This window comes from Capra hircus, chromosome 9, assembly GCF_001704415.2.
Source record: "Capra hircus breed San Clemente chromosome 9, ASM170441v1, whole genome shotgun sequence".
Taxonomy (NCBI): domain Eukaryota; kingdom Metazoa; phylum Chordata; class Mammalia; order Artiodactyla; family Bovidae; genus Capra; species Capra hircus.
The window spans coordinates 54,581,625-54,607,068 of record NC_030816.1 but is presented as its reverse complement, the minus strand read 5'-3'; the positions used below and the strand labels follow the sequence as shown (position 1 = coordinate 54,607,068).

The 25,444-nt window shown below is 39.2% G+C and overlaps 1 protein-coding gene across 3 annotated transcripts in view; it reads right to left on the bottom strand.

The window, feature by feature from the left end:
- LAMA2 (laminin subunit alpha 2) overlaps positions 1-25,444 on the bottom strand; it is a 677,281-nt gene that overhangs the window by 376,336 nt on the left and 275,501 nt on the right. For all 3 annotated transcript variants that reach the window (XM_005684731.3, XM_005684732.3, XM_018053196.1), the window contains exon 10: positions 19,606-19,766. In XM_005684731.3, coding sequence (XP_005684788.2) covers positions 19,606-19,766 — 161 coding nt within the window. The remainder of the gene's footprint in view (positions 1-19,605; positions 19,767-25,444) is intronic.

Below are 25,444 nucleotides of genomic sequence, written 5' to 3'. Positions count from 1 at the left end.
GAGTGTAGTTCCTAATCGATTGAGTTAGAATCACTCAACATAAAAGTCCTTGGTTCTGATTTTTCTCAACCTCTACTACTGTTGAATATTAAGTCAATACTAAATATGGTAATTATCAGTTCAGTTGAGTTGCTCAGTGATGTCAGACTCTTTGCGACCCCATGGATTGCAGCACGCCAGGTTTCCCTGTCCTTTACCAACTCCCAGAGCTTGTTCAAAATCATGTCCACTGACTCCGTGATGCCATCCAAACATCTCATTCTCTGTCGTCCCCTTATCCTCGTGCCTTCAGTCTTTCCCAGCATCAGGATCTTTTCCAGTGAGTCAGTTCTCTGCATCACATGGCCAAAGTATTAGAGTTTCAGCTTCAGCATCAGTACTTCCAATGAATACTCAGGACTGATTTCCTTTAGGATGGACTGGTTGGATCTCCTTGCATTCAAAGGGACTCTCAAAAATCTTGTCCAACACTACAGTTCAAAAGCATCAATTCTTCAGCATTCAGCTTTCTTTATGCTCCAACTTTCACATCCATACATGACTACTGGAAAAAACCATAGCTTTGACTAGAAGGACTTTTGTCAGCAAACTAATGTCTCTGCTTTTTAATATTGCTGTCTAGGCTGGTCAAAGCTTTTCTTTCAAGGAGCAAGCATCTTTTAATTTCATGGCTGCAGTCACCATCTGCAGTGATTTTGGAGCCCAAGAAAATAAAATCTTTCACTGTTGCCATTGTTTCCCCATCTATTTGCTATGAAGTGGTAGGACCGGATGCCATGATCCTAGTTTTCTGAATGTTGAGCTTTAAGCCAACTTTTTCACTCTCCTCTTTCACTTTCATCAAGAGGTTTTTAGCTCCTCTTCACTTTCTGCCATAAGGGTGGTGTCATCTGCATATCTGAGGTGATTGATATTTCTCCCGGCAATCTTGATTCCAGCTTGTGCTTCATCCAGGCCAGCATTTCACATGATGTACTATGCATATAAGTTAAATAAACAGGGTGACAATATACAGCCTTGCCGTACTCCTTTCCCTATTTGGGACCAGTCCGTGGTTCCATGTCTGGTTCTAACTGTTGCTTCTTGACCTGCATACAGATTGCTCAGGAGGCATGTTAGGTGGTCTGGTATTCCCATCTCTTTAAGAATTTTTCACAGTTTGTTGTGATCCACACAGTCAAGGCTTTGGCATAGCCAATAAAGCAGAGGTAAATGCTTTTCTGGAAATCTCTTGCTTTTTCTATGATCCAATGGATGTTGGCAATTTGATCCATTGGTGGATATAATAATTCTTATATGTGTGTTCTTATGGACTGGTTAAAGAGCCTCTTGATGCTGCTAAGAAAATAATGAATCAGGGAGAACATCTTTTTAGCTCCTCACTAGTACTCTGCTTTCTGATAAGTACAGACTTAATTATCACATCAGATTCTACTTCCTTTTTAGCTTTCTAATCTCCCTTAAGAGACTGCATATCTAAGTAATTTCTTATTGAAAGACTCCAAAGTTTTCTTTAAAAAGATACTAGTTTTAAAACAGTGCTTACTATAGAACATTACAGGTTGATATTTAATATACTTTAGAGTGGCACAATTCAAACACAGAAGCATGGTGCTCCAGGACTTTTATTACACCTCACAGAGACAGAGGTTATCCACTTCTTAGTAGTTTTCTAATACACGTGATCTTCAAAGCTTGGGTCTCAATTCTTGTTATGTGTTCCCAGGTACATAATTGCTTTTTTCAAAATTTCTTCAGGAGTAATCAACAACTATCATCCATGAAGCAACCCCTGATTGTATTCCTAATTCATTTTCAACTTGAGAATGAACTATCTGCTTTATGGGTAGGTTCTTTGAGCATTTTAATTTCCTTTGCTATCAATATTAAATTATTAATAAATGATCTGTATATCTCTTCTCACTGTTCCTTTATTCTCTGTTATTACTCACTCATTCATCAAATCATAGCTGACACACTACATACAAGGCATTATATGAAATGCCAAAGAGAATATAAAAAATGTCCTCAAGAGAATTACAGCAAAGGAAGTAAGAACATGGACCAGTAAGTACAATACAAAGCACAAGGGAATTACTGTCTTAAGAGGGGTATTGAGTACACGCTCTGCATCTGACACTAGATTTATGACCAAAGTTTTCCAACCTACTGAAGGAAAAATAAGACAGAAAAGCCACAAGCTTGAAAGAAAAAAATGTAATATATCCTAAGGTTTGTATCATCAGATTAAAACGGGCCACTGCAGCACTGTTCTCTTTAACCAGAATGTTTACAGATGTAAGAATGTCTACGTAGGTTGTTTTTTTTTTTTTTTAAGTCAATCAGTCCAAACAATAAAACCATCATTTATGTTCTTTTTTTGCCACTTATATTATTGAGATATTCAAGGACAAATACCTTATCTTCTTATGTGTCACCAACTAACTCAGTCTCTAAAGCATGGATATGAAAATAACTGATCCTAAACACCTGATAATGATGGTAAGAGTCTATGACTTTTAGCCCAAATACTAATTGAGTCATTATGAGATTTCTCTCTTTTAGCTCTCTATACTGATCAACTTTAAAAAGAGTTATTAGCATATAATTTAATTAAAATGTTAAAAGTCTTTTTAACTGTTTATCTAAACAAAATGGGGTCAAATCTAGTCTCTTGGCATTTCAAATGTACAGCTCTCATCAATCCAGTAATTTTAATATTTTATTTATTTAGAGTTCAATAGTATTCTTTCTCACTTCCAAGTTTAATGGTGATTTTTTTTACACATAGTCCTATGAACTAGGTAATTTCCAAAATGCTCCACACTTAATTTTCAGAGTGCTCCAGACATTCACTCTAGAAACTAACATTTCCTCATATCATCTTATTTTCCTAAAAGCAAATATTCTAGCTTTTTCATTTCTAAAGCATTATTCTAGTTGGTTATATTGACAAAAATTAAACAGGAACTAATAATAGTCAATTATTTTTTCACTGTCAAAAATTAATCCACATAGCATATATTTTTATTCTCTTACATATTTTGATAATAAAAACTCTCACTTCAGACCCATGACTCTCAATCTAGTTTTCTTTACCTTGTCCCTAAGGAACCTCTTAGTCATTTTATTCTAATCATCACCACAATGAAATTTTAATTCTACAGATATACTGTATGTGTTAATGCACTGCATGAATATGTTTGCCTTATACATAAAATGGATATATTTTTGCCCCTCAAGAATAAATTTTCATCTCCTTAGTGAGAAATATGTGCTTTACATACATATTTCTGTTGAACATATTTAGCTGAGTATGTAATTAGATATTTTGTGACCTACCCTACAAAAAGTATATAATAACTGTCCCTTTTTATTTAGTACTCTTTTTTCCTAAAAATAAAGTTGAATTAGAAAAATACAACTAGATCCTTTTTTCTTGAGTTAGAGACTGTTGGGTTGACATCAGTTTTCTTTTTGCTATAGTTTCCTCAGCACAGTTTCTCTCTAGAGAAATAGAGTCATAATAGTTTCTCTGTATTCTTTCTCATGAAGTTACCTTCTTACAAATTAGGGACAACTTCAACAGTACATGTTTATCTGTGATTGTTAGCCAACTGGGAATTCTACTGACAAAGTCACCAGGAATATCTCCAGTGACATTTAAGTTATTTTTTTGTGATAATTTCTTCAGAAAAATTTGTAGCCATGACTGTTGGTTGGGGTGTTTGTAGTCAATTAAAGCTTTCCCTCTGTTATGGCCTTCATTCTAATGCATCCTAGTATTAAAATAAGTTAACAAAAGAAGGATAATTAGATAATTAGCAGTATTTGTTAAGTGCTTACTCTTTAAATACACTGTTCTAAGGCTAAATAATACTTGGTGGGTTAGACAAAGAGACAAAAATCAATGAAAATTAGTTCTCAATTTTTTACAACCTTAACTTTCAATATAAAAAAACAATTAACATAATAGTTTTGAACTGTAATTGTCACAGAAGACAAATTATGGCATAGACTTTTTATGCTAAAAGTTTTACATTTGTAATTTAGATTTGGGATCAAATAGATAAATTGAATGCCTTTTGTAAAAATGCCCTGGGTTTGAACCTAACAAGAAAGTAAGATAAACATTCCTGTACATGGAAAAGAGGTGGGAAATCCAGACCAATAAAAATACTAGCATACACTTTAAAAATCCCATTGGGGAAAAGAATGGAAACTTATCTCGACTTATAAAAATATATAAACAAGAGATAAACCAGCAGGCATTTATCTTTATACTTTGTATTTTGTACAAGGTTTCAATGTTACAATTACAACTATAGAGAATTAGGCAAGAAAGATTCAATATCATTTTATGGATTAAGAAATATGAATCAGTTTAAGCAACTGTCAAAGCTTCACACCTCTTTTTAGTTTTCTCCTTTCCTTCTTTTTCATGTATGAGCCACTGTGTTATCTTATATTTTAATGATGAAGAAAATACATAGAATTTATGTCATCGCAGAGGTATAATTGATGTTAAATGGATTGCAAATTGTGAAAAGATAATCAAGGAAAAAGATGACAAGTGACTATGGCAGAAGAATAATTTTCACTGGGGGATAATGGATAGTTCAATGAGAAATGGAACTGAGCCTTGAAAACTGCCTAGGTAAGCAAAGGGAAAAGGTCAGAGTGAGGTTTTCCAAGCAGTCTGAATAGAATCTGTAAAATTCCAGAGTTAAAAAGAGCTTGGTGACTCAAGAAATTTAAGCAAGGCTAGAAGACAGAGGCTGATGCTCAAGAATATTCTGGAGAGGTAAATCAAGGCCAGATCACATCACTTTTTGTGCTAGTAAGAAGTTAACGAAAAGTGCAGTCAAAAAAAAAGAAAAAGCAAAACAAGATAAAAATATAGACTTTAATTTCCAGTCTTTTACTTCGCTATTTGTCTATTATGACTTCGATAAAAATAAAAGCACGTTTCTACCTAGATCAAGGTCCATTTACATTATTTATCAGAGCCTGCAACTCAATTCACTTTGAATAGAAAATATGATACTAAACTTCAAAAGAGTCAAATTTTAGCATGTAGTACTTAAAATAAATGCCAAGAGTCAGAAGAGCATTTAAATTTAATTGACTTGTCATATATCTGAAATTAGCTTGTCTCTTGTAATTTACCAGGAGAGACATTTTAAACATTTTAATAATACATAAAATTAGTAAATATTTTTGTGTCTTGAGTTGCATTGCTTTCATATTTTTAAATATAATTAGGATGGTGTTCAGTAATATCATTATCTAAACAAGGATATAACAGAAAATCTTATGTGTAGACATTACAGTAGTTGATATTGTATTAAGCTAAAAATTGCTTTTATATCTTTTTAAATTAGGAAATTCTTTTTTTCCCTTCAATTAGAGAAACTTTAAATCTAGAATTACTTCAAAGCATTAGAAAAGTCCATATGATAACTATCCATTACCCACAACCTAGAAGTTAAAAATACGAATATTTTCCCTTATGTGTTTCAGCTACGTTCAGTCACTCAGTAGTGTCCAACTCTTTGTGAGCCTATGGACTACAGCCTTCCAGGCTCCTCTGTCCATGAGATTCCAGGCAAGACTGTATGTACCCCTAAAAGCTAACGACTATTAAGTTCAAGAGAGCAGGTTTTTTTTTTTTTCCTAGCATAAGATGAGCTACTATTTATTCTAGGAACTCTAGAATAGTTGAAAACTAGAAAATCAGACAATAGAAAAAAAAAAGTATACATGAATGCCCCATCTACCCCCCAAAAACTGATAAGTTAAATATCTGAAATGGGATCAAAGTGGTGGAGCAGGTAGACATGGAGCTCACCACAAACTCATCAAAAATATATCTACATGCAGAACAAGTCTCACAAGAAAACTAATGGGAAATCAGCAGAAGATCTCTTATACAACCAAAACTGTAAGAAAGACCTCCACATGATCAGATAGAGTGAGGTCAGAACCTGATCCCTTGGAGAGATCTGGAAGAAAGAAAAGGGCCACACTTGTGGCTCTCAAGTGTCCTACTTTGTGGGACAAAGCAGATTGATTCACTCTGTGCATCTCAGTCCTGGGGTCCTGCATGGAGGATACAAGCCCCCTTGCCTGCTGGAAAATCTGCTAAGATAGATGGGCTGTGGAAACTTTGACTCTACTGGTGAGGAGCATTGGCTTGCTAACAGTTAGTGCAGAGAGAGGTTTGCAATGGTGGCTGCCACTTTGCTGCACTTCCCAATCTGAAGGGGTGAATGCCCCAGCTCCACTCAATTCCACACTACAGCCTGATGCAAGAACAAGGCAACAATTCAGTCTACTTATGCAGAGCCAGACCAGGGCACCTGGGGTGTGATCTGGGCAGAGCTGAGATGACCACTGTCAATGCATGCACCAGCTAGTGCCACAGGAACACACAGTGGCCGAGTGCTAAATCTGGGCAGAGAGGCTCTGGGCAGGAGTATTCAGTGACTGGTTTTCCAGCAAGAATACATGAGCTCTGCTCACTCCACACCACAGCTTAGCACTAGATCTGGAGTAGACAGGTCCCAGAAGAAGTCTACCACAGAGGCAGCCCAGATCCTACGCAGCGGCATGGCTACCTCATTTCCTGCAGTTACAATTCCCCCACCCCAGCCCCACAATCACCCCAATACCAAAACCAGGTAAAGATACCACAAAAAGAAAGTCACAGGCAAATATCACTGATGAACATAGATACAAAAAATGCTCGACAAAAAGTCATAAGAGAACACTATGAACAGTTGTGAAACTGTTAGTCACTCAGTCGTGTCTGACTGTTTGCAGCTCCATGGACTGTAGCCCACCAGGTTACTGTGTCTATGGAATTCTCCAGGCAAGAATACTGGAGTGGGTTGTCATCTCCTTTTCCAGTTTGAACGGTTTTATGCTAACAAATTGCAGAAATGGACAAGTTTTTGAAACATACAGCTTGTCAAAACTGAGTCAAGAAGAAATAGTTAACTTGAACAGATCACCACTAGAAGAAGAATAGAATCTGTATTTTAAAAAAACAAAAACAAAAACAAAAAAAACCTCTCTCCGAAAAAGAGTTCAGAATTGGACAGCCTCATTGAGAAATCCTACCAAATATACAATAAAGAATTCATCCTTCTCAAACTGTTCCAAAAAGTTGAAGAGGAGTAAACACTTCCAAATTTATTCTATGAAGCCACCATCGCCCTGACATCAAAACCAGACAAAGATACTACTAAAAAAGAAAATTGCAGACCACTTTCTCTGAGGAATGTGGATGCAAATAAAGTCAACAAAACATCAAATAACATCCAACAAGATCTCAAGTTAAGTAATATACTTCTGAAAGTATAAGAGGCAGGCTAGGATATGAGAGATGAAGCAGATTTTGGGAGGGGAAGACACTAGGAAAGGAGGAGGATGTAGTAAGAGGCCAGAAGGGAAAGCTTTGTGCCTTGTCTTGCTGAAATTAGCACATGTCATATCAGTGTATTTAAAATTTTAAAATTTCTATTTGTGTATTCATAGATTTTTTTATGTTTTACATCTTTACATAAATGATAACAGCATTTATTTTCTTCACCTCATCTGAAATTTATCAATGTTTTCACATGTAAGACCTATTTCACTCGTTTCTTGTATCAGATTATATGAATATATCACAATTTATTTTCCTTATCTATGGATATTTAGATTTTTCCTGATTTACATAATAACAAGCAAGAGTATGCTGAACATCTTTCATGTGCTTCTTTGTACATGCAGCATAAGATTGTTTAGGGTAAATGTCTAGATACTGAGTTGCAGGCTGACAGGTTTTAAATACCTTTAATGATAATACTAGATAATGCCAGATTGGCCTAAGTTTTGATACTACTTCATCCTAATTTTTAAAAATATTTATTTATTTATTTGGCTGTACTGGGTCTAAGTTGTGCCATGTGGGATCTTCATCATCTTCACTGCAGAATGTGGGACCTAGTTCCCTGCTGTGCTATGCTCAGTTGCTCAGTGGTGTCCGACTCTTTGTGACCGCATGCATTCCTGGCCGAAAGGCTCCTCTGCCCTTATGGATTGTCCAGACAAGAATATCAGAGTGGGTTGCCATGCCCTCCCCACAGAATAAATCTGGGCCGCCTGCATTGGGAGTGTGGAGTCTTAGCCACTGGGCCACCAGGAAGCCCCTAATTCATTCTAATAAGAGCAGTGGTGAACACTTTTATTTCCCCAGATTTTTACCAGCACTTAAAATTAGCAGCTATCTCCCCATTTTAAATATTACTTTATGATCTTCAATAATCTTTTTTAAAATACCTCTACTTGAGAACATTTATTCCTAAGTACCACACTGTTTTGTTGCCATTCTAAATATTATTACATTTCCTAACTGGCTATCGCTGGTGTACAGAAATGCTACTGCTTTCCATAGACTGGTTCTTACAGTCTTCAACCCACTGAAACTCTTCTGGGTTCAATATTCTTTGACTAAAGTACATATGTCACTGAGAAGCTTTTTCAGTGAAGTTGAACTGCTGGTGGTGAACATTCACAATAAACTGATATTTGTCTCTTGGAGCAAAACTTAGGCCAATATGGCATTATCTAGTATTATTCTTAAAGGTATTTAAAACCTGTCAGCCAGCAACTCAGTATCTAGACTTTTACCCTAAAGAATCTTATGGTACATGTACACAGAAGCATATGAAAGATGTTCAGCTCACTCCTGCTTGTATAATAACAAGCCCACATCCAAGAGCAACTACACGTCCAGGAGCAGTGCCTGCGCAGGCATAAGAGGGCCAAGAGGAGCTACTCCACGTTCAAGGTCAGGCGGGGAGGCTGTGAGGAGACACCCCTCGACCAAGGTAAGGAGCAGCCGTGAAGAGATACCCCACGTACAAGGTAAGAGAAACCCAAGTAAGCTGGTAGGTGTTGTGAAGGGCATCAGAGGGCAGACACACTGAAACCATAATCACAGAAAGCTAGTCAAGCTAATCACATGGACCATGGCCTTGTCTAACTCAATGAAACTAAGCAATTCCCTGTGGGGCCACCCAAAATGGGCGGGTCATGGTGGAGAGGTCTGACACAATGTGGTCCACTGGAGAAGGGAATGGCAAACCACTTCAGTATTCTTGCCTTGAGAATCCCATGAACAGCATGAAAAGGCAAAATGATAGGATACTGAAAGAGGAATTCCCCAGGTCAGTAGGTGCCCAATATGATACTGGAGATCAGTGGAGAAATAACTCCAGAAAGAATGAAGGGATGGAGTAAAAGCATAAACAATACCGAGTTGTGGATGTGCCTGGTGATGGGAGCAAGGTCCGATGTTGTAAAGAGCAATACTGCATAGGAACCTGGAATGTTAGGTCCATGAATCATGGCAAATTGGAAGTGGTCAAACAGGAGATGGCAAGAGTGACCGTCGACATTCTAGGAATCAGCGAACTAAAATGGACTGGAATGGGTGAATTTAAGTCAGATGACCATTGTACCTACTACTTTGGGCAGGAATCCCTTTAAAGAAATGGAGTAGCCATCACAGTCAACAAGAGAGTCTGAAATGCAGTACTTGGATGCAACCTCAAAAACGACAGAATGATCTCTGTTCGTTTCCAAGGCAAACCATTCAATATCACAATAATCCAAGTCTATGCTTCCCTGGTGGCTCAGAGGTTAAAGCGTTTGCCTGCAAGGCGGGAGACCCGGGTTCAATCCCTGGGTTGGGAAGATCCCCTGGAGAAGGAAATGGCAACCTACTCCAGTATTCTTGCCTGGAAAATCCCACGGACAGAGGAGCCTGGCAGGTTACTGTCCACGGGGTCGCAAAGAGTCGGACACGACTGAGCGACTTCACTTCACTTCATGCTTCAACCAGTAACGATGAAGAAGCTGAAGTTGAATGGTTCTATCAAGACCTACAAGACCTTTTAGAACTAACACCCCCAAAAAGATGTCCTTTTCATTATAGGGGACTGGAATGCAAAAGTAGGAAGTCAAGAAACACCTGGAGTAACAGGCAAATTTGGCCGTGGAATACGGAATGAAGCAGGGCAAAGGTTAATAGAGTTTTGCCAAGAGAACGTGTGGGGCCCTAAATGGGAAACCTTAAAAAGAAGGGCTAGCTTTGTGGTTTAGAGCTAAGATGGTGCCTGGAGGAAGAGATGAGGGTGTGGCTTAAGTTGTTTGTCAAAATTTTTGATTGACTCTCTTGATTTCCGTGCACGTGGACAATGCATGATCACCATAGACCCCTGTCATGATGTAAGCATGTGGTAATTTAACCTTTAACTTGATTGGTAGAACTATGAAAGTCCCTTGCAACTCCCACCACCCCCTCCTGCTTGCCTATATAAACCAGGAGCTTACAACAATAAAGCGGAACTGCTTAGACAGAACCCCTGTCATGTCTGATTGTCTCTCACTGGCTGCTGCTGAGGGGCTGGGTTGGCGGACAGCAGGCTCACTTTTCCTCGGGACCCCTCAGCTCTGCTGAGGGAAGTTCCACTGCCTCTCTCTTTCTTCGGAGCACCCCCTGCAGAAACTTGCGCCCAACGTGGGGCCCGAAGTGGACAGAGGTGGTGACACAGTGCGGCTCTGAAAGAAGGAGTGACGAGGGACCCTAGGCTGGTTGCAGCACGGTGCTCCCCTTCAGAGGAGTATCGCTGGAGGACAAGCGGACGGACAAGTTGAGCTCCCCCTCCTCGAACGGGGGGAAGTGACTTTGTCTCAATTCTTGACACGCTTTCCTTCCTTTGCTGTTGTTCCTCCTTTACTTTCATTCTCCTGATTTCTATGAGAGTTTCAGTGAACGGGTGAACGGTTGCAGAGGCAATTGACGAGTCCCAGCTAGGGCTACACTCTGGCGGACTCTGAAGGCCCTGCAACAAGTGAGCCTCAGTAACTAGAGCCTGACTGGGTGAAACTCTCCTTTAAACATTCTGAACTGAGGACTTGGCCTAGAATCTTCCCTGTGGGCAGGGATCAGGCACTTAAAGGCCATTAGGGCGCCTGCCCCTTAAAGACTCCCATGACAGGATAAGGGGGTCACGGAATGGGCTAGAGACCCTTAGGGTGCCCGCCCCCAGCAAGAAAACTTCCGTGCCACGGTGTAGGCACATAAATAGTTCCAAAAGCATACCACAAACCCAACTTCCTGGCCGCCACCGCTCCGGTAGGAATTTTGGTGGTTGTCCTCAGTGACTTTTCTTTCTATTCTTTCTTGGCAACATGGGAAATAACATTGGTAAGCCTGATGAGTCTGTGCTAAAGGTGCTGAGATATATGCTCAAGAGTAGGGGACTTGAAGTTTCAGATAATCAGGCTACTAAGGTCTGGGAGACCGTTACACGGTTGGCCCCCTGGGCTGGGACACCATAACACAAGCCTTCCACTGTCCTAACAATCTTTATCAAGGAGAGAGACCATGCCCTGAGCCTGAGAGTAAAATTGTCGAGGCATCTCAGATAGGGGTAAACCTTATAAATATCCTCCTTACACAGGTGTGCTGGTCAAGAGGTGATGTTAAAAATTGTCCAAAGCTATGGAGCAGTATCAGATTTGTGCCGCCTATGGTCACTGAAACTCTTGAGCTGGAGTCAGACCTCCCATGAAACAGCTCTGCAAGGGGTAATCTAAGAAGTGGCTTCTAAGTTTCTTTTTCGCAGGGGTGAAAGGCCATGTCCTCTAACCTATCCAAACATTATACCCAACATGAGCTACCCAGAAGGGGCTCCCCTGACATGGTTTGGATATGCTGATCAATACTGAGAGTCAACAAACAACCGGTCTGGGTGGGACCTTTGTGTCTCAGCAGCAGAGGGTGACACCCCTATTATCCTGGGGCCCAGACCAATAGATTGGAGACCTATTTTTCTGGCGATGAAAACAAATAAGACAACCAACGATGCTCAGGCCTTTCCCAATCCCAAGCCTAATTGCACAAGAGGGGCCATAGAAAGCCCGACAGACCAATGGCATGTATATAATAGTACGACCTCGCAATCATGGGAGGGAAGGGCCTGTTTCCCGGCTGGCACTTATTTTGGACTTTTCAATCCTAGCGAAATCACCAATGCAACAATTAATGTTACTAAATGTATAGATTACAATACAACAAAAGACTCCTTTGTAGTTCTTGGTCTTCCTCCATATATATGGGTCCCAGTCAATCAAACTAGTGAAGTAATCTGGAAAGGGCCCACTGATATTATTTCAGAATTTCATAGAAAGCCTCGAGCAGCTGGATTAATTATTGTCGGGACAGTGTCCCTTCTCTCCCTTATAGGTACTACTGTGACGAGATCTGTACTGGGGATTCAACAAGCACAAACGATAGAAGTTGTGAACAACATATCTTCCATATCCTCTCAAGGGTGCCAGACAACATCAACACAATTTGAACACCTTCGATCAGCTATAATGGGACTTCAACAACAGTTGGACTTTTACGCAAGAGCACTAGAGATTTTGACTGTCTTAACAAGGTTAAATTGTGATGTTAGATATCATAATTTCTGCCTTACGGCTTTTCCAGTTCTTAGTGAAACATTAAAAAAGGCACAAAATCTTTCAAACAATATGAAAACATGGGATTTAACATTTTGGAATAATCAAGATGTGTTAACAAACATCATCTTAATCTAAATGTGTCTAAAATAAATCAAATTGTACCCCAGATATTTTGGGAACAAGTAAAATGGGGAGCAACAGATTTATGGGACTGGATACAAAGTCCATTTACCTGGTTTAAAAATACCTTCTATCTGATTGTCTTTGTTGTTTTGCTTGTTGTAGTGTTAAAGGTAAAAAACCTCAGAGCCTGCAATAGACGCTTACAACAAAAAATAGTTATGCTTGCCCAAGTCATGGAGGAAGAGCCCCACGTTGGGCACCCACAAAACCCCTGGATTAATTTAGCCCTTCAAGAGATTAACTGAGACATATAAATAAAAAGAGTTCTAGATGCCCATCATCTAGAGAGATTCCGCCTAGCCCCCAAGAGGTGGCCGGATAGCCAATGATGGGTAAGACCCTCAGAGGAAGGCAACCTAAGACAGGCACAGCCGCGAGAGGGGCTGGCGAGGCTGGAGGTTGGCCGCCCACAGCTTTACGCCTTGCTCTACAGAACATCAATAAAAATGTCTTGAGGGCTTAAATAAAATAAAAAAGGGGGAGATGTGGGGCCCTAAATGGGAAACCTTAAAAAGGGCTAGCTTTGTGGTTTAGAGCTAAGATGGTGCCTGGCGGAAGAGATGAGGGCGTGGCTTAAGTTGTTTGTCAAAATTTTTGATTGGCTCTCTTGATTTCCGTACACGTGGACAATGCGTGATCACCATAGACCCCTGTCATGATGTAAGCACGTGGTAATCTGACCTTTAACTTAATTGGTAGAAATATGGAAAGTTCCTTGCAAACCCCCCCTGCTTGCCTATATAAACCAGGAGCTTAGGACAATAAAGCGGAACTGCTTAGACAGAACCCCTGTCGCGTCTAATTGTCTCTCACTTGCCAAGGGGCTGGGTTGGCGGACAGCAGGCTCACTTTTCCTCAGGACCACTCAGCTCTGCTGAGGTAAGTTCCACTGTCTCTCTCTTTCTGCAGAGTGCCCCCTGCAAGAACGCACTAGTCATAGCAAACACCCTCTTCCAACAACAGAAGAGAAGACTCTACACATGGACATCACCAGATGGTCAACACCGAAATCAGATTGATTATATTCTTTGCAGACAAAGATGGAGAAGCTCTATAGAGTCAGCAAAAACAAGACCAGGAGCTGACTGTGGCTCTGATCATGAACTCCTTATTGCTAAATTGAAACTTAAATTGAAGAAAGTGGGGAAAACCACTAGACCATTCAGGTATGACCTAAATCAAATTCCTTATGATTATACAGTGGAAGTGACAAATAGATTTAAGGGACTAGATCTGATAGATAGAGTGCCTGATCAACTATGGAATAAGGTTCGTGACATTGTACAGGAGACAGGGATCAAGACCATCCCCATGGAAAAGAAATGAAAAATGCAAAATGGCTGTCTCAGGAGGCCTTACAAATAGCTGTGAAGAGAAGAGAAGCAAAGCGAAAAGCAAAGGAGAAAAGGAAAGATATAAGGATCTGAACGCAGAGTTCCAAAGAATAGCTAGGAGAGATAAGAAAGCCTTCCTTAGCAATCAATGTAAAGAAATAGAGGAAAACAATAGAATGGGAAAAACTAGATCTCTTCAAGAAAATTAGAGATACCAAGGGAAAATTTCATGTAAAGATGGGCTCGATAAAGGACAGAAATGGTAGGGACCTAACAGAAGCAGAAGATACTAAGAAGAGGTGGCAAGAATACACATAAGAACTGTACAAAAAAGATCTTCACGACCCAGATAATCATGATAGTGTGATCAATCACCTAGAGCCAGACATTCTGGAATGTGAAGTCAAGTGGGCCTTAGAAAGCATCACTACAAACAAAGCTAGTGGAGGTGATGGAATTCCAGTTGAGCTATTTCAAATCCTGAAAGATGATGCTGTGAAAGTGCTGCACTCAATATGCCAGCAAATCTGGAAAACTCAGCAGTGGCCACAGGACTGGAAAAGGTCAGTTTTCATTCCAGTCCCAAAGAAAGGAAATGGCAAAGAACGCTCAAACTACCGCACAATTGCACTCATGTCACATGCTAGTAAAGTAATGCTCAAAATTCTCCAAGCCAGGCTTCAGCAATACGTGAACCGTAAGTGTAAGAGGAGAGTGAAATGGTTGGCGTCAAGCTGAACATTCAGAAAACTAAGATCATGGCATCTGGTCTGATCACTTCATGTCAAATAGTGGGGAAACAGTGAAAACAGTGTCAGACTTTATTTTTTTGGGCTCCAGAATCAATGCAGATGGTGATTGCAGCCATGAAGTTAAAAGATGCTTACTCCTTGGAAGGAAAGTTATGACCAACCTAGGCAGCATATTCAAAAGCAGCGACATTACTTTGCCAACAAAGGTCCATCTAGTCAAGGCTATGGTTTTTCCAGTGGTCATGTATGGATGTGAGAGTTGGACAGTGAAGATTGAGCGCCAAAGAATTGATGCTCTGAACTGTGGTGTTGGAGAAGACTGTTGAGAGTCCCTTGGACTGCAAGGAGATCCAACCAGTCCATTCTGAAGGAGATCAGCCCTGGGATTTCTTTGGAAGGACTGATACTAAAGCTGAAACTCCAGTACTTCAGCCACCTCATGCGAAGAATTGACTCATTGGAAAAGACTCTGATTCTGGGAGGGATTGGGGGCAGGAGGAGAAGGGGATGACAGAGGATGAGATGGCTGGATGGCATCACCGACTCAATGGACAGGAGTTTGGGTGAACTCTGGGAGCTGGTGATGGACACAGAGGCCTGGTGTGCTGCGATTCATGGTGTCACAAAGAGTCGGACATGACTGAGTGACTGAACTGAAGTGCTGGTGGTGGTCATTCACAATAAACTGATTATTTGCCTCTGGTTTTAATATTTTTCCTTGACTGGTGGGCAAGCATTCTACTATAAACCCTGGTAGTGGACTTTTTTTTATCTTCTTCAAACTGAGCATATATAATCTTTAATTCTTTGTAATTCTTTACTCCAGTATTTCTTGAATACTGTTTCTCCCCAGTTTCATCTAATATCTTCTTTGGCCACTTCTACTAAACTTAGGTTGAATTTTATCATTCTACCAACCATGCCACTTGGCATCTCATGTTTTTATTTCTTTACCTCCCTATGACAATGTGTAAGTACTTTACTCCATTCTGTATTTTTGATCCTCTATCCAACAGTTTCTAACCTCTTGTTCAACCCATTCACTGAATTTTAAATTTCAATGACTACATCTGATTTTTTCATTCATTTCTAGAAATAAATTACATTGACTTTCTCCAAACCTGCTTATTCTTTTAATATAGTACCCTATTTTTTGTTTTTTCCCCTATTTTTCTTTCTTTGCACTTTTATCTTCTATGCATATTTTTATGACTATTCATTTTCTACATATTTTATTTCTGTGACTTACATTATTAAATTTAAAAAATATTTTTATGTGTGTACAATTTTTTCAGGTTATCTGATTCTTTCTTGTTTTTAGTTTATGAATATTCTGACCTTTCTGACTTCCAATTTCCTCTTGCAGTTATTTTCCTATTGTGCAGTATACTACTTTATGGTGAGTTCACTGTCAGTTAAGGCTATACTTTCTTCCTGTGGAAATACCATTTGCTAGACATGTTGAAGAATTCTAGCACATAAAGGGAGATTAAAATCGACCCCATTCCCATGTGGCACACAGATTTGGGGTTTTGACAGTGCACTAATTTTTACCTATCTAGAGCCCCAAAGGAAAGAGAATGTTTTCTGGTTGACATGCCTAGCCTCTGGGTGTAATTTTCTAGTGCGTGCTTGTTGACTGCTAGAGAGCATTTCTAGAGTCCAAGTTTAAATGAATTCAGTTCCTGTTTCCCTCAGCGGGTCCAAGTCTTAGTGTCAAGGTTTAAAGAAGCCATTAAAACTCTAAACTTGAACCCCTATCTCAGCATTAAAACCAGCCTCCTATTTCCAATGGCATGACCTTAGCTGCATAGTTTTGTTTGAATTTATGGGCTTCCCTGGTGGCTCAGATGGTAAAGAATCTGCCTGAAATGCATGAGACCTGGGTGCAATGGATGGGTAAGGAAGATCCCCTGGATAAGGAAATGGCTACCCACTTCAGTATTCTTGCCTGGAGAATTCCCCATGGACAGAGAAGCCTGGGTGCTATAGTCACAAAGAGTCAAACCCCGCTGAGTGACTAACGCTTTCTCTTCACTTCATGTGCTTAAGTGAAGGAAATGGCAATATGCTCCAGTATTTGCCATGGGAAATCCCACTGACAGAGGAGGCTGATGGTCTACGGTCCTTGGGGTCACAAAGAATCAAACACAACTTAGCAACTAAACAGCACCATACTTAACTCAGATTTCCTTCTTTGGCCTAATATCTAGGAAATTCCCTTTCTTTCCTGAATCTACATGATTGCAAATTTCTTTGCCCCATTTTATCCAGAATACCTGTATGCGAAATGGAAGAAATGGGAATAAGGTGTCCACTTTTGTCAGTACTGCATTTAAATAGAATGTTAGTCATTTACAATTTACACTAGAAATAAATTTAGGCCCAAGACTTTACAACAAGGTGATTTCTTAAAATGTCCATAAACTTTATTGTATTTTTTTAATAAAAATTTTGGAAAACTAATATATATTACAGTGTAAAAGAATAAATGTGCAAATGTTTACTGGTTAATACACATTTTGGAGATGAATGCTTTTATAGGTATCATCTCATTTGAATTTAAGTCTCTACTTAGCTTCTAAATAACATTTCATACGTTAAACAGCATTCTGATCCATGTTGTTTTGAGTAATCAGCTGACAATCCTATGTCAAATGATGTTTTTGTGGAACATGCATAAAATTCAACACTTCTAAAATCATTTAGATATCTTATGAGATTTGCTTTCTGCATGTTTTTATCCTATAAAGCATTCTAGTTTATAAGAGCTTATAGTCATCTATTGAAAATATCACATAGTTGAAGGGAACTCTTTTAATAATGCTACTTACTTAATTTTTCATTCTCTCTTATGATTTCTTAATGACTGTTTATTGTTGTATTCTAATTGTCTATGTAGAGCTTCAAGTGACTTTGTAAGAGGCATTTTTCTTATTAGGATTGGAATCACTCCCTTAGGCAGGCAGAGACCAGCCAGTGGCTTGAGCAATTCTCCCTTGGAGCTCTGCTAATGATGACAGCTCTCCTGTTCTAGCCTTTCTGATATATTTATCAAAGAAAATGAATGGGGCCTGCCTCCTTCATTCATTTGTTACTCTTTCTTTGCAAATACCAGGCATCTTCCCTCTATGAATAGTATGTGTATGACAACATTCCCTTTTTTTCCAGTTTTATTTCCTATGCTCCAGAGACTCAGAAGGTTTCTCTTTCATTTTAAGTTCAGCTGTGCCTGTCCTTTATTTGAGCAAGTGATAAAGCTAAGAGATTTCTGTGGAGTTTTGGGAAAAGAATAAAGCACATACAGGAAATATATTTCGTAAATACTAGAGATGCTTCTAGGATTACGCCAAAAGATGTACACCACAAGAGAGGTGGTGTCTTAGCAAGTGATCACTCACAGACCACTCTGGTATTGATCTACAAGTAAGTCTTCATCTCAGATGATATTAGACTAAAAGATACTAGATGTAGTTAATTTACTATTTTTCAACACATGGCAACTGTTTACTACGGACTGTAGACTTTCTGCATGTTTATGTATACAGGACTTTTATTGTTTCAGCGTTCCAAGATAGGTATCTAAATAGCCCTGGATATAACATATATTTAATTATATAACTAATACAATTTTTAGCCATCAGGCTTTTCTGGTGGCTCAGATGGTAAAGCATCTGCCTGGAATGTGGGAGACCCGGGTTCGACCCCTGGGTTGGGACGATCCCCTGGAGAAGGAAATGGCAACCCACTCCAGTACTCTTGCCTGGAAAATTCCATGGACTGAGGAGCCTGGTAGACTACAGTCCATGGGGTCACAAAGAGTCAGACACGACTGAGCGACTTCACTCACTACAACATTTAGCTTCTTGTCCCAACAAATGTATTCTCAACATGGATACTAATGTTTACTTATTTTAAGGTTTCATGTTTGTATACATATGCACACTTAAACAACAACTATCAGTATATAATTTATAGTTGTCTAGATAAGACTGCTTCACTAGAGGCTCAGATGGTAAAGAATCCGCCTGCAATGCAAGAGACCTGGGTTTGATCCCTGGGTTGGGAAGATTCCCCTGGAGCCTGGAGGAGGGCATGGCAACCCACTCCAGTATTCTTGTCTGGAGAATCCCCATGGACAGAGGAGCCTGGTGGGCTAGAGTCTATGGGGTCACAAAGAGTCAGACACCTATGTTTCCTCTATGTGTAAGCTTTAGGTACAGTGTGTCCCTTCGTGATAGCATGATGTCCTATTATCTGAGAGTGTACAATAAATAAAGTTGCATCTCTGAAAGTACTCTTGGGAGGAATTACTGAGCATGTAATCAATTCTACTAGGGTTTCTCACATTTTTTGGTAATTAAATAGAAGATTTTGAACATGGTATTTTCAGACCTATGTGGGTTCAAACTTCAGAAGATTATTTAAAAATCTAGAATGAAACCTTTGAGAGAATTCTTTTCAGAATTAGATAAGTTATGAAGTTAAAGTAGATTTGAGTGTATAGTAGTTTTAAAGGGTTGCTAGCTTTAGTGTTGTATATTTTAAAATTAACAGACTAAATAGGTAAGGGGGCAAATGCATTTCTGTTGTAAAATAACACATTCTTAAGATGACTTCTCTTCTGTATTTGTAAGTTTTTAGACAAAAGGCATGTGTCTTGCTGAACCAGACCTGATTCTAAAGACACAGGAGTGCTATGATAGAATACAGACTGGATATTTACGGAAGCTCCAATCGCTTAATGTGCACAAAGGAAAATAACCTTTGCCCTAAACAATGGGACGTTGTTTGAGTAAACAAGGTACCTTGCAGTTACAGGGTCCAAAACAAGGGTCCTCATTTGTGCTCCCTGCACCACTGCAGTTACAGGGTTTGCAGTCTGGGTAGCCAGTGTAACCTCTGGCACAGCGATCACAGCTCACCCCTCTGAAGCCAGGCTTACAATGACAGGACCCAGGTGCCAGACCTAATAAAAGATAAAACACATATCAGTATCTTCAAATTAACTCATAAACCTTCTGAGACTATCACGAGGTAGAAAAGTGGTTTGGGGGTAAAAATATACTACTTTAAAATAAAAACCTAATAAGAATCATCTAAGGAAGACAAAGAAAAAGACTAAAGGTATTCAAACTAAATGTCCATCAACAAATGAATGGATAAAGAAGATATACACAATTGTATATAACACAATGGAATAATACTCAGCCATAACAAAGAGTAAAATAATGCCATTTGCAGCAACATGGATGGATCTAGAGATTATCATACTAAGTAAAGTAATAAGTCAGAAAGAGACAGATACCATAAGGTATCACTTACATGTAGATTCTAAAATATAACACAAATGAACTTAGCTACCAAGCAGAAAGAGACTCACAGACACAGAGAAAGGATTTGTGATTGCCAAAGACAAGAGGATTGTGGGAAGGATGAACTGGGAGTTTGGAATTAGCAGATGCAAACTATTTATACAGAGAATGGATAAACAACAAGGTCCTACTGTACAGCACAGAGAGCTATATTCAATGGGATGTGGAAAAACTGAAGCCAAACTTTTAGGCTTAAATACTTCCATTATTAAAAAATGTAAACAAATTAAAACTTAATTCATGTAATTACAAAAAATGTAAAACAAAATGAATACCATAGGAAGCAAGGGATATTTGAAACATAAACAAAAAGAAATGAAAAGGAAGCAAATAAAAAGGAAACTTAGACAAGGCTAATTCAGGATATCAAAGGAAAACAAATGATGACAGAATTCCCACAAAATATTTCAGTACTGATTAATTTTGACAGTATTCTCAATGTTTGAAACTCGTATGTAACATATAAAAAAACAGACAGGAATGTAATTCAGTTTATGAAGCTCACAAATAGATGACATCAAAATCTAACAGAGATAACTCAAAATAAACATGGCTGACTCTTGCAATCCCATGAACTATAGCTCCTCTATCCATGGAATTTCCCAGGAGTTAATGCAGCTGATGACTTGAAGTTGAAGCCGATGCTCATTTACCATTCCAGAAATCCCAAGGCCATCTACTAAATCAATTCTGTCTGGATGATAATACATCTCTTTAAAACACAGTTTACTGAATATTTTAAGCCCAGTGTTGAGATCTACTGTTCAGAAAAAGAAAAAGTTTCAAAATATTACTGAACATTTTGATGATGAACCTGGTCATCCAAGAGCTCCAATGGAGATGTATAGTGAGATTCACGTTGTTTCCAAGCCTGTTAACACATCTATTCTGCAGCCCATGGATCAAAAAGTAATTCTGATTTTCATGTCTGATTATTTATATAGATATAGATATAGATATAGATATACATTCTAAAGCTACAGCTGCCTTAGATAGTGATTCCACTGATGGATCGGGGCAAAGTCAACTGAAAACCTTCTAGAAAGAAGTCACCATTCTAAATGCAATTAAGAACATTACAGGTTAATGGTGTTAGGTAAAAGGAGTCCAGAATGCTGGTGGCTAAAAAGCAAGGGAGGTGAAGGTGAAGTTGCTCAGTCGTGTCCGACTCTTTGCGACCCCAAGCCCACAAAATTAGAACAAAGGAAGGTCCGAGGACTGGAGTGAAACAAACAGCAGGTAAAACAAACAGCACTCCTGGCTAGCCCAATTTACATAGGGCAGGCCCAGGGGGAGGAGAAAAAACATAAAAAGAGGAGCCAAAATTGGTCTGGGGGGCCTGTCTTCTCTTCGTGTCTTTTGGGTCAGCAATGCCCTCACACTTCAAGGATGTATTTTCCTTTACTTTCTAAATAAAACTGAGCTGTAACTTGGAGCTACAACAGTGCTCCATCCAAGAGCTGTAACACTGATTCTATCAGAGGGTTGTAATGCTGGTCTGTCCATTGCTTCAAATTTTTATTGCAATGAGACAGACTGAGGAAACTACAAACTCCCCCAACAATGGGAAGAGGTCAAAGTATCAACATTAACAGAAGTTGAGAAGAAGTTGATTCCAGCCTTTATGGATAACTATGCAGGATTCAACTTCTGTGCACAACGTCACTGCAGATGCGGTGGAAACAGCAAAAGAATTAGAGCCTGAAAACAGGACTTAATTGCCACAATATGATGATAAATTTTAACAAATGCAGAGTTGCTTCTCCTGGATAAGGAAAGAAAGTGATTCCTTGGAATAGATTCTACTCCTGCTGAAGATGCAGTGAAGACTATTGAACTGACAATAAATATTATGTAAACTATGTTGATAAACTCAGTTGATATTAAGAAGAGATGGCAAGAATGCACAGAAGAACTGTACAAAAAAGATCTTCATGACCCAGATAACCACAAAGATGTGATCACTGACTTAGAGCCAGACATCCTGGAATGTGAAGTCAAGTGGGCCTTAGGAAGCATCACTATGAACAAAGCTAGTGGAGGTGATGGGATTCCAGTTGAGCTATTTCAAATCCTAAAAGATGATGCTGTGAAACAGTGGTGCACTCAATATGTCTGCAAATTTGGAAAACTCAGCAGTGGCCACAGGACTGGAAAAGCTCAGTTTTCATTACAATTCCAAAGAAAGGCAATGCCAAAGAATGCTCAAACTAATACACAATTGCACTCATCTCACACACTGGCAAAGTAATGCTCAAAATTCTCCAAGTCAGGCTTCAGAAATACATGAACTGTGAACTTCCATATGTTCAAGCTGGTTTTACAAATGGCAGAGGAACCAGAGATCAAATTGCCAACATCCGCTGGATCATCAAAAAAGCAAAAGAGTTCCAGAAAAGCATCTATTTCTGCTTTATTGACTATGCCAAAGCCTTTGACTGTGTGGATCACAATCAACTGTGGAAAATTCTGAAAGAGATGGGAATACCAGATCACCTAACCTGCCTCTTGAGAAATCTGTATGTAGTCAGGAAGTAACAGTTAGAACTGGACATGGAACAACAGACTGGATCCAAATAGGAAAAGGAGTACATCAAGGCTGTATATTGTCACCCTGCTTATTTAACTTCTCTGCAGAGTACATCATGAGAAACGCTGAGCTGGATGAAGCCCAAGCTGGAATCAAGATTGCCAGGAGAAATATAAAAAACCTCAGATATGCAGATGACACCACCCTTATGGCAGAAACTGAAGAAGAACTAAAGAGCCTCTTAATGAAAGTGAAAGAGGAGAGAAAAAAAGTTGGCTTAAAGCTAAACTTTAAGAAAACAAAGATCATGGCATTCGGTCCCATCACTACATGGCAAACAGATGGGGAAACAGTGCCAGATTTTATTTTTGGGGGCTCCAAAATCACTGCAGATGGTGACTGCAGCCATGAAATAAAAAGATGCTTACTCCTTGCAAGAAAAGTTATGACCAACCTAGACAGCATGTTAAAAAGCAAAGACATTACTTTGCCAACAAAAGTCCATCTACTCAAGGCTATGGGGTTTCCAGTAGTCATGTATGGATGTGAGAGTTGGGTTATAAAGAAAGCTGAGTGCCGAAGAAGTGATGCTTTTGAACTGTGTTGTTGGAGAAGATTCTTGAGAGTCCCTTGGACTGCAAGGAGATCCAACCAGTCCGTCCTAAAGGAAATCAGTCCTGAATGTTCATTGGAAGGACTGATGCTGAAGCTGAAACTCCAATTCTTTGGCCACCTGATGTGAAGAACTGACTCATTTGAAAATACCCTGATGCTGGGAAAGATTGAGGGCAGGAGGAGAAGGGGACAACAGAGGATGAGATGGTTGGATGGCATCACTGACTCAATGGAGATGAGTTTAAGTAAACTCCGGGAGTTGGTGATGGACAGCGAGGCCTGGCATGCTGCAGTCCATGGGGTCACAAAGAGTTGGACGCAACTGAGCAACTGAACTGACTGAATTGAGCTGATAAAGCAGCCTCAGGGTTTGAGAAGACTGACTCCAATTTTGAAAGATGTCTTATTGTGGATAAAATGCTATCAAACAGCATTACATGCTACAGAGAAATTGTTTTTGAAAGGAAGAGTCAGTCAATGTAGCAAACATCATTGTTTAGTTATAGTAAGAAATTGCCACAGCCATCCCAACTTTCAGCAACCACCACCCTGTAGCCATTAACCTAAAGGCAAGATCCTCCATCAGCAAAAAGTTGCAACTCACTACAGGATCAGATAATGGTTAGCATTTTTTAGCAAGAAAGTCTTTTTGAATTAAGGTATTATATTTTTGGACATAATGCTATTACACACTTAATAGATTACAGTATAATGTAAACATAACTTTAATATGTACTGGGTAACCAAAAATTATTGGAACTTGCTTTATTACAGTGGTCTGGAACTGAACTTGTAATATCTCTGAGTTATATCTGTATTGTTGAACATTAATAAATTTATTTTCTTAATCCTATGTAGAAGTCAAATGAAAACTGTTCACTTCAATAAAGGCCACAGAAACACTCCCCTCAATTAATATTTATTTCTGATATTAAAATATCCAGACCTCAAGACTACACGGAGAAATATTCTATGTAATAAAAAATGTCTATTTCAATGTTTGTTTCTGAAAGTGCTACAAACTAAATGTCTTGTTCAGAACACTTGACTGTGCAGGTTGAAATTAGCAGACAGATATATATATATATATAAAATGATTGCTCTGTTATGAAGCAGAGAAATCCCTTGGAGATCAGAAACTATAATTATTTTCTAGAGTAGTAAGCCATTTCTTAAACCAGTGTCTTTCCTGCTGCTTCTGCTGCTAAGTCGCTTCAGTCGTGTCTGACTCTGTGCAACCCCATAGATGGCAGCCTGCCAAGCTCCCCCGTCCCTGGGATTCTCCAGGCAAGAACACTGGAGTGGGTTGCCATTTCCTTCTCCAATGCATGAAAGTGAAAAGTGAAAGTGAAGTCGCTCAGTCGTGTCAGACTCTTAGCAACCCCATGGACTGCAGCCTACCAGCTTCCTCTCCCCATGGGATTTTCCAGGCAAGAGTACTGGTTGGGTTGCAATTGCCTTCTCCAAGTGTCTTTCCTGAAGTCAATTAATTCTGATTAAGTAGTCTAGAGTGTGGATCATGGTTTTATTGAACAAAAGACACAGTCTAGGTACTACTCAAGGTAGGATGACATATCAGAGAACTTGACATATAAACTCAAGACTCCTGAAAGGGAAAAGTAGGAAATACACATGTATGTGCATACACACACACACACACACACACACACACACACACAGAGTTAGGAAAAGCACAAGAAAATAAGGCCCAGATAAACACTTCCCAAAAAAATCAAACTACAGAATCAAATAGATAGCAGAGAGCACTACTAACATATACAAATTATAAGATAAACATACTTCTTTCCTCTCTTATCTGTGGTTTTACTTTTCATGGTTTCAGTTAACCTGTGGTCAACCCCAGTTGAAAAATATCAAATGGAAAATTCCAGAAAGAAACAGTTCCTTATTTTTGTATTCTGAGTAAGTGATGAAATCTTACATCATCCCACTCTGCCCAGGACATGAGCCATTGCTTTTTCCAGTAGATCCCACCCCACTGATCACTTAGAAAGCCATCTTGTTTCTCAGATTGACTGTCAAGGTATTGCAGTGCTTGTGTTCAAGTAATCCTTGAGATGATGGATGTTCACTAAACTTATTGTGGTAATAATTTCATGAAGTATG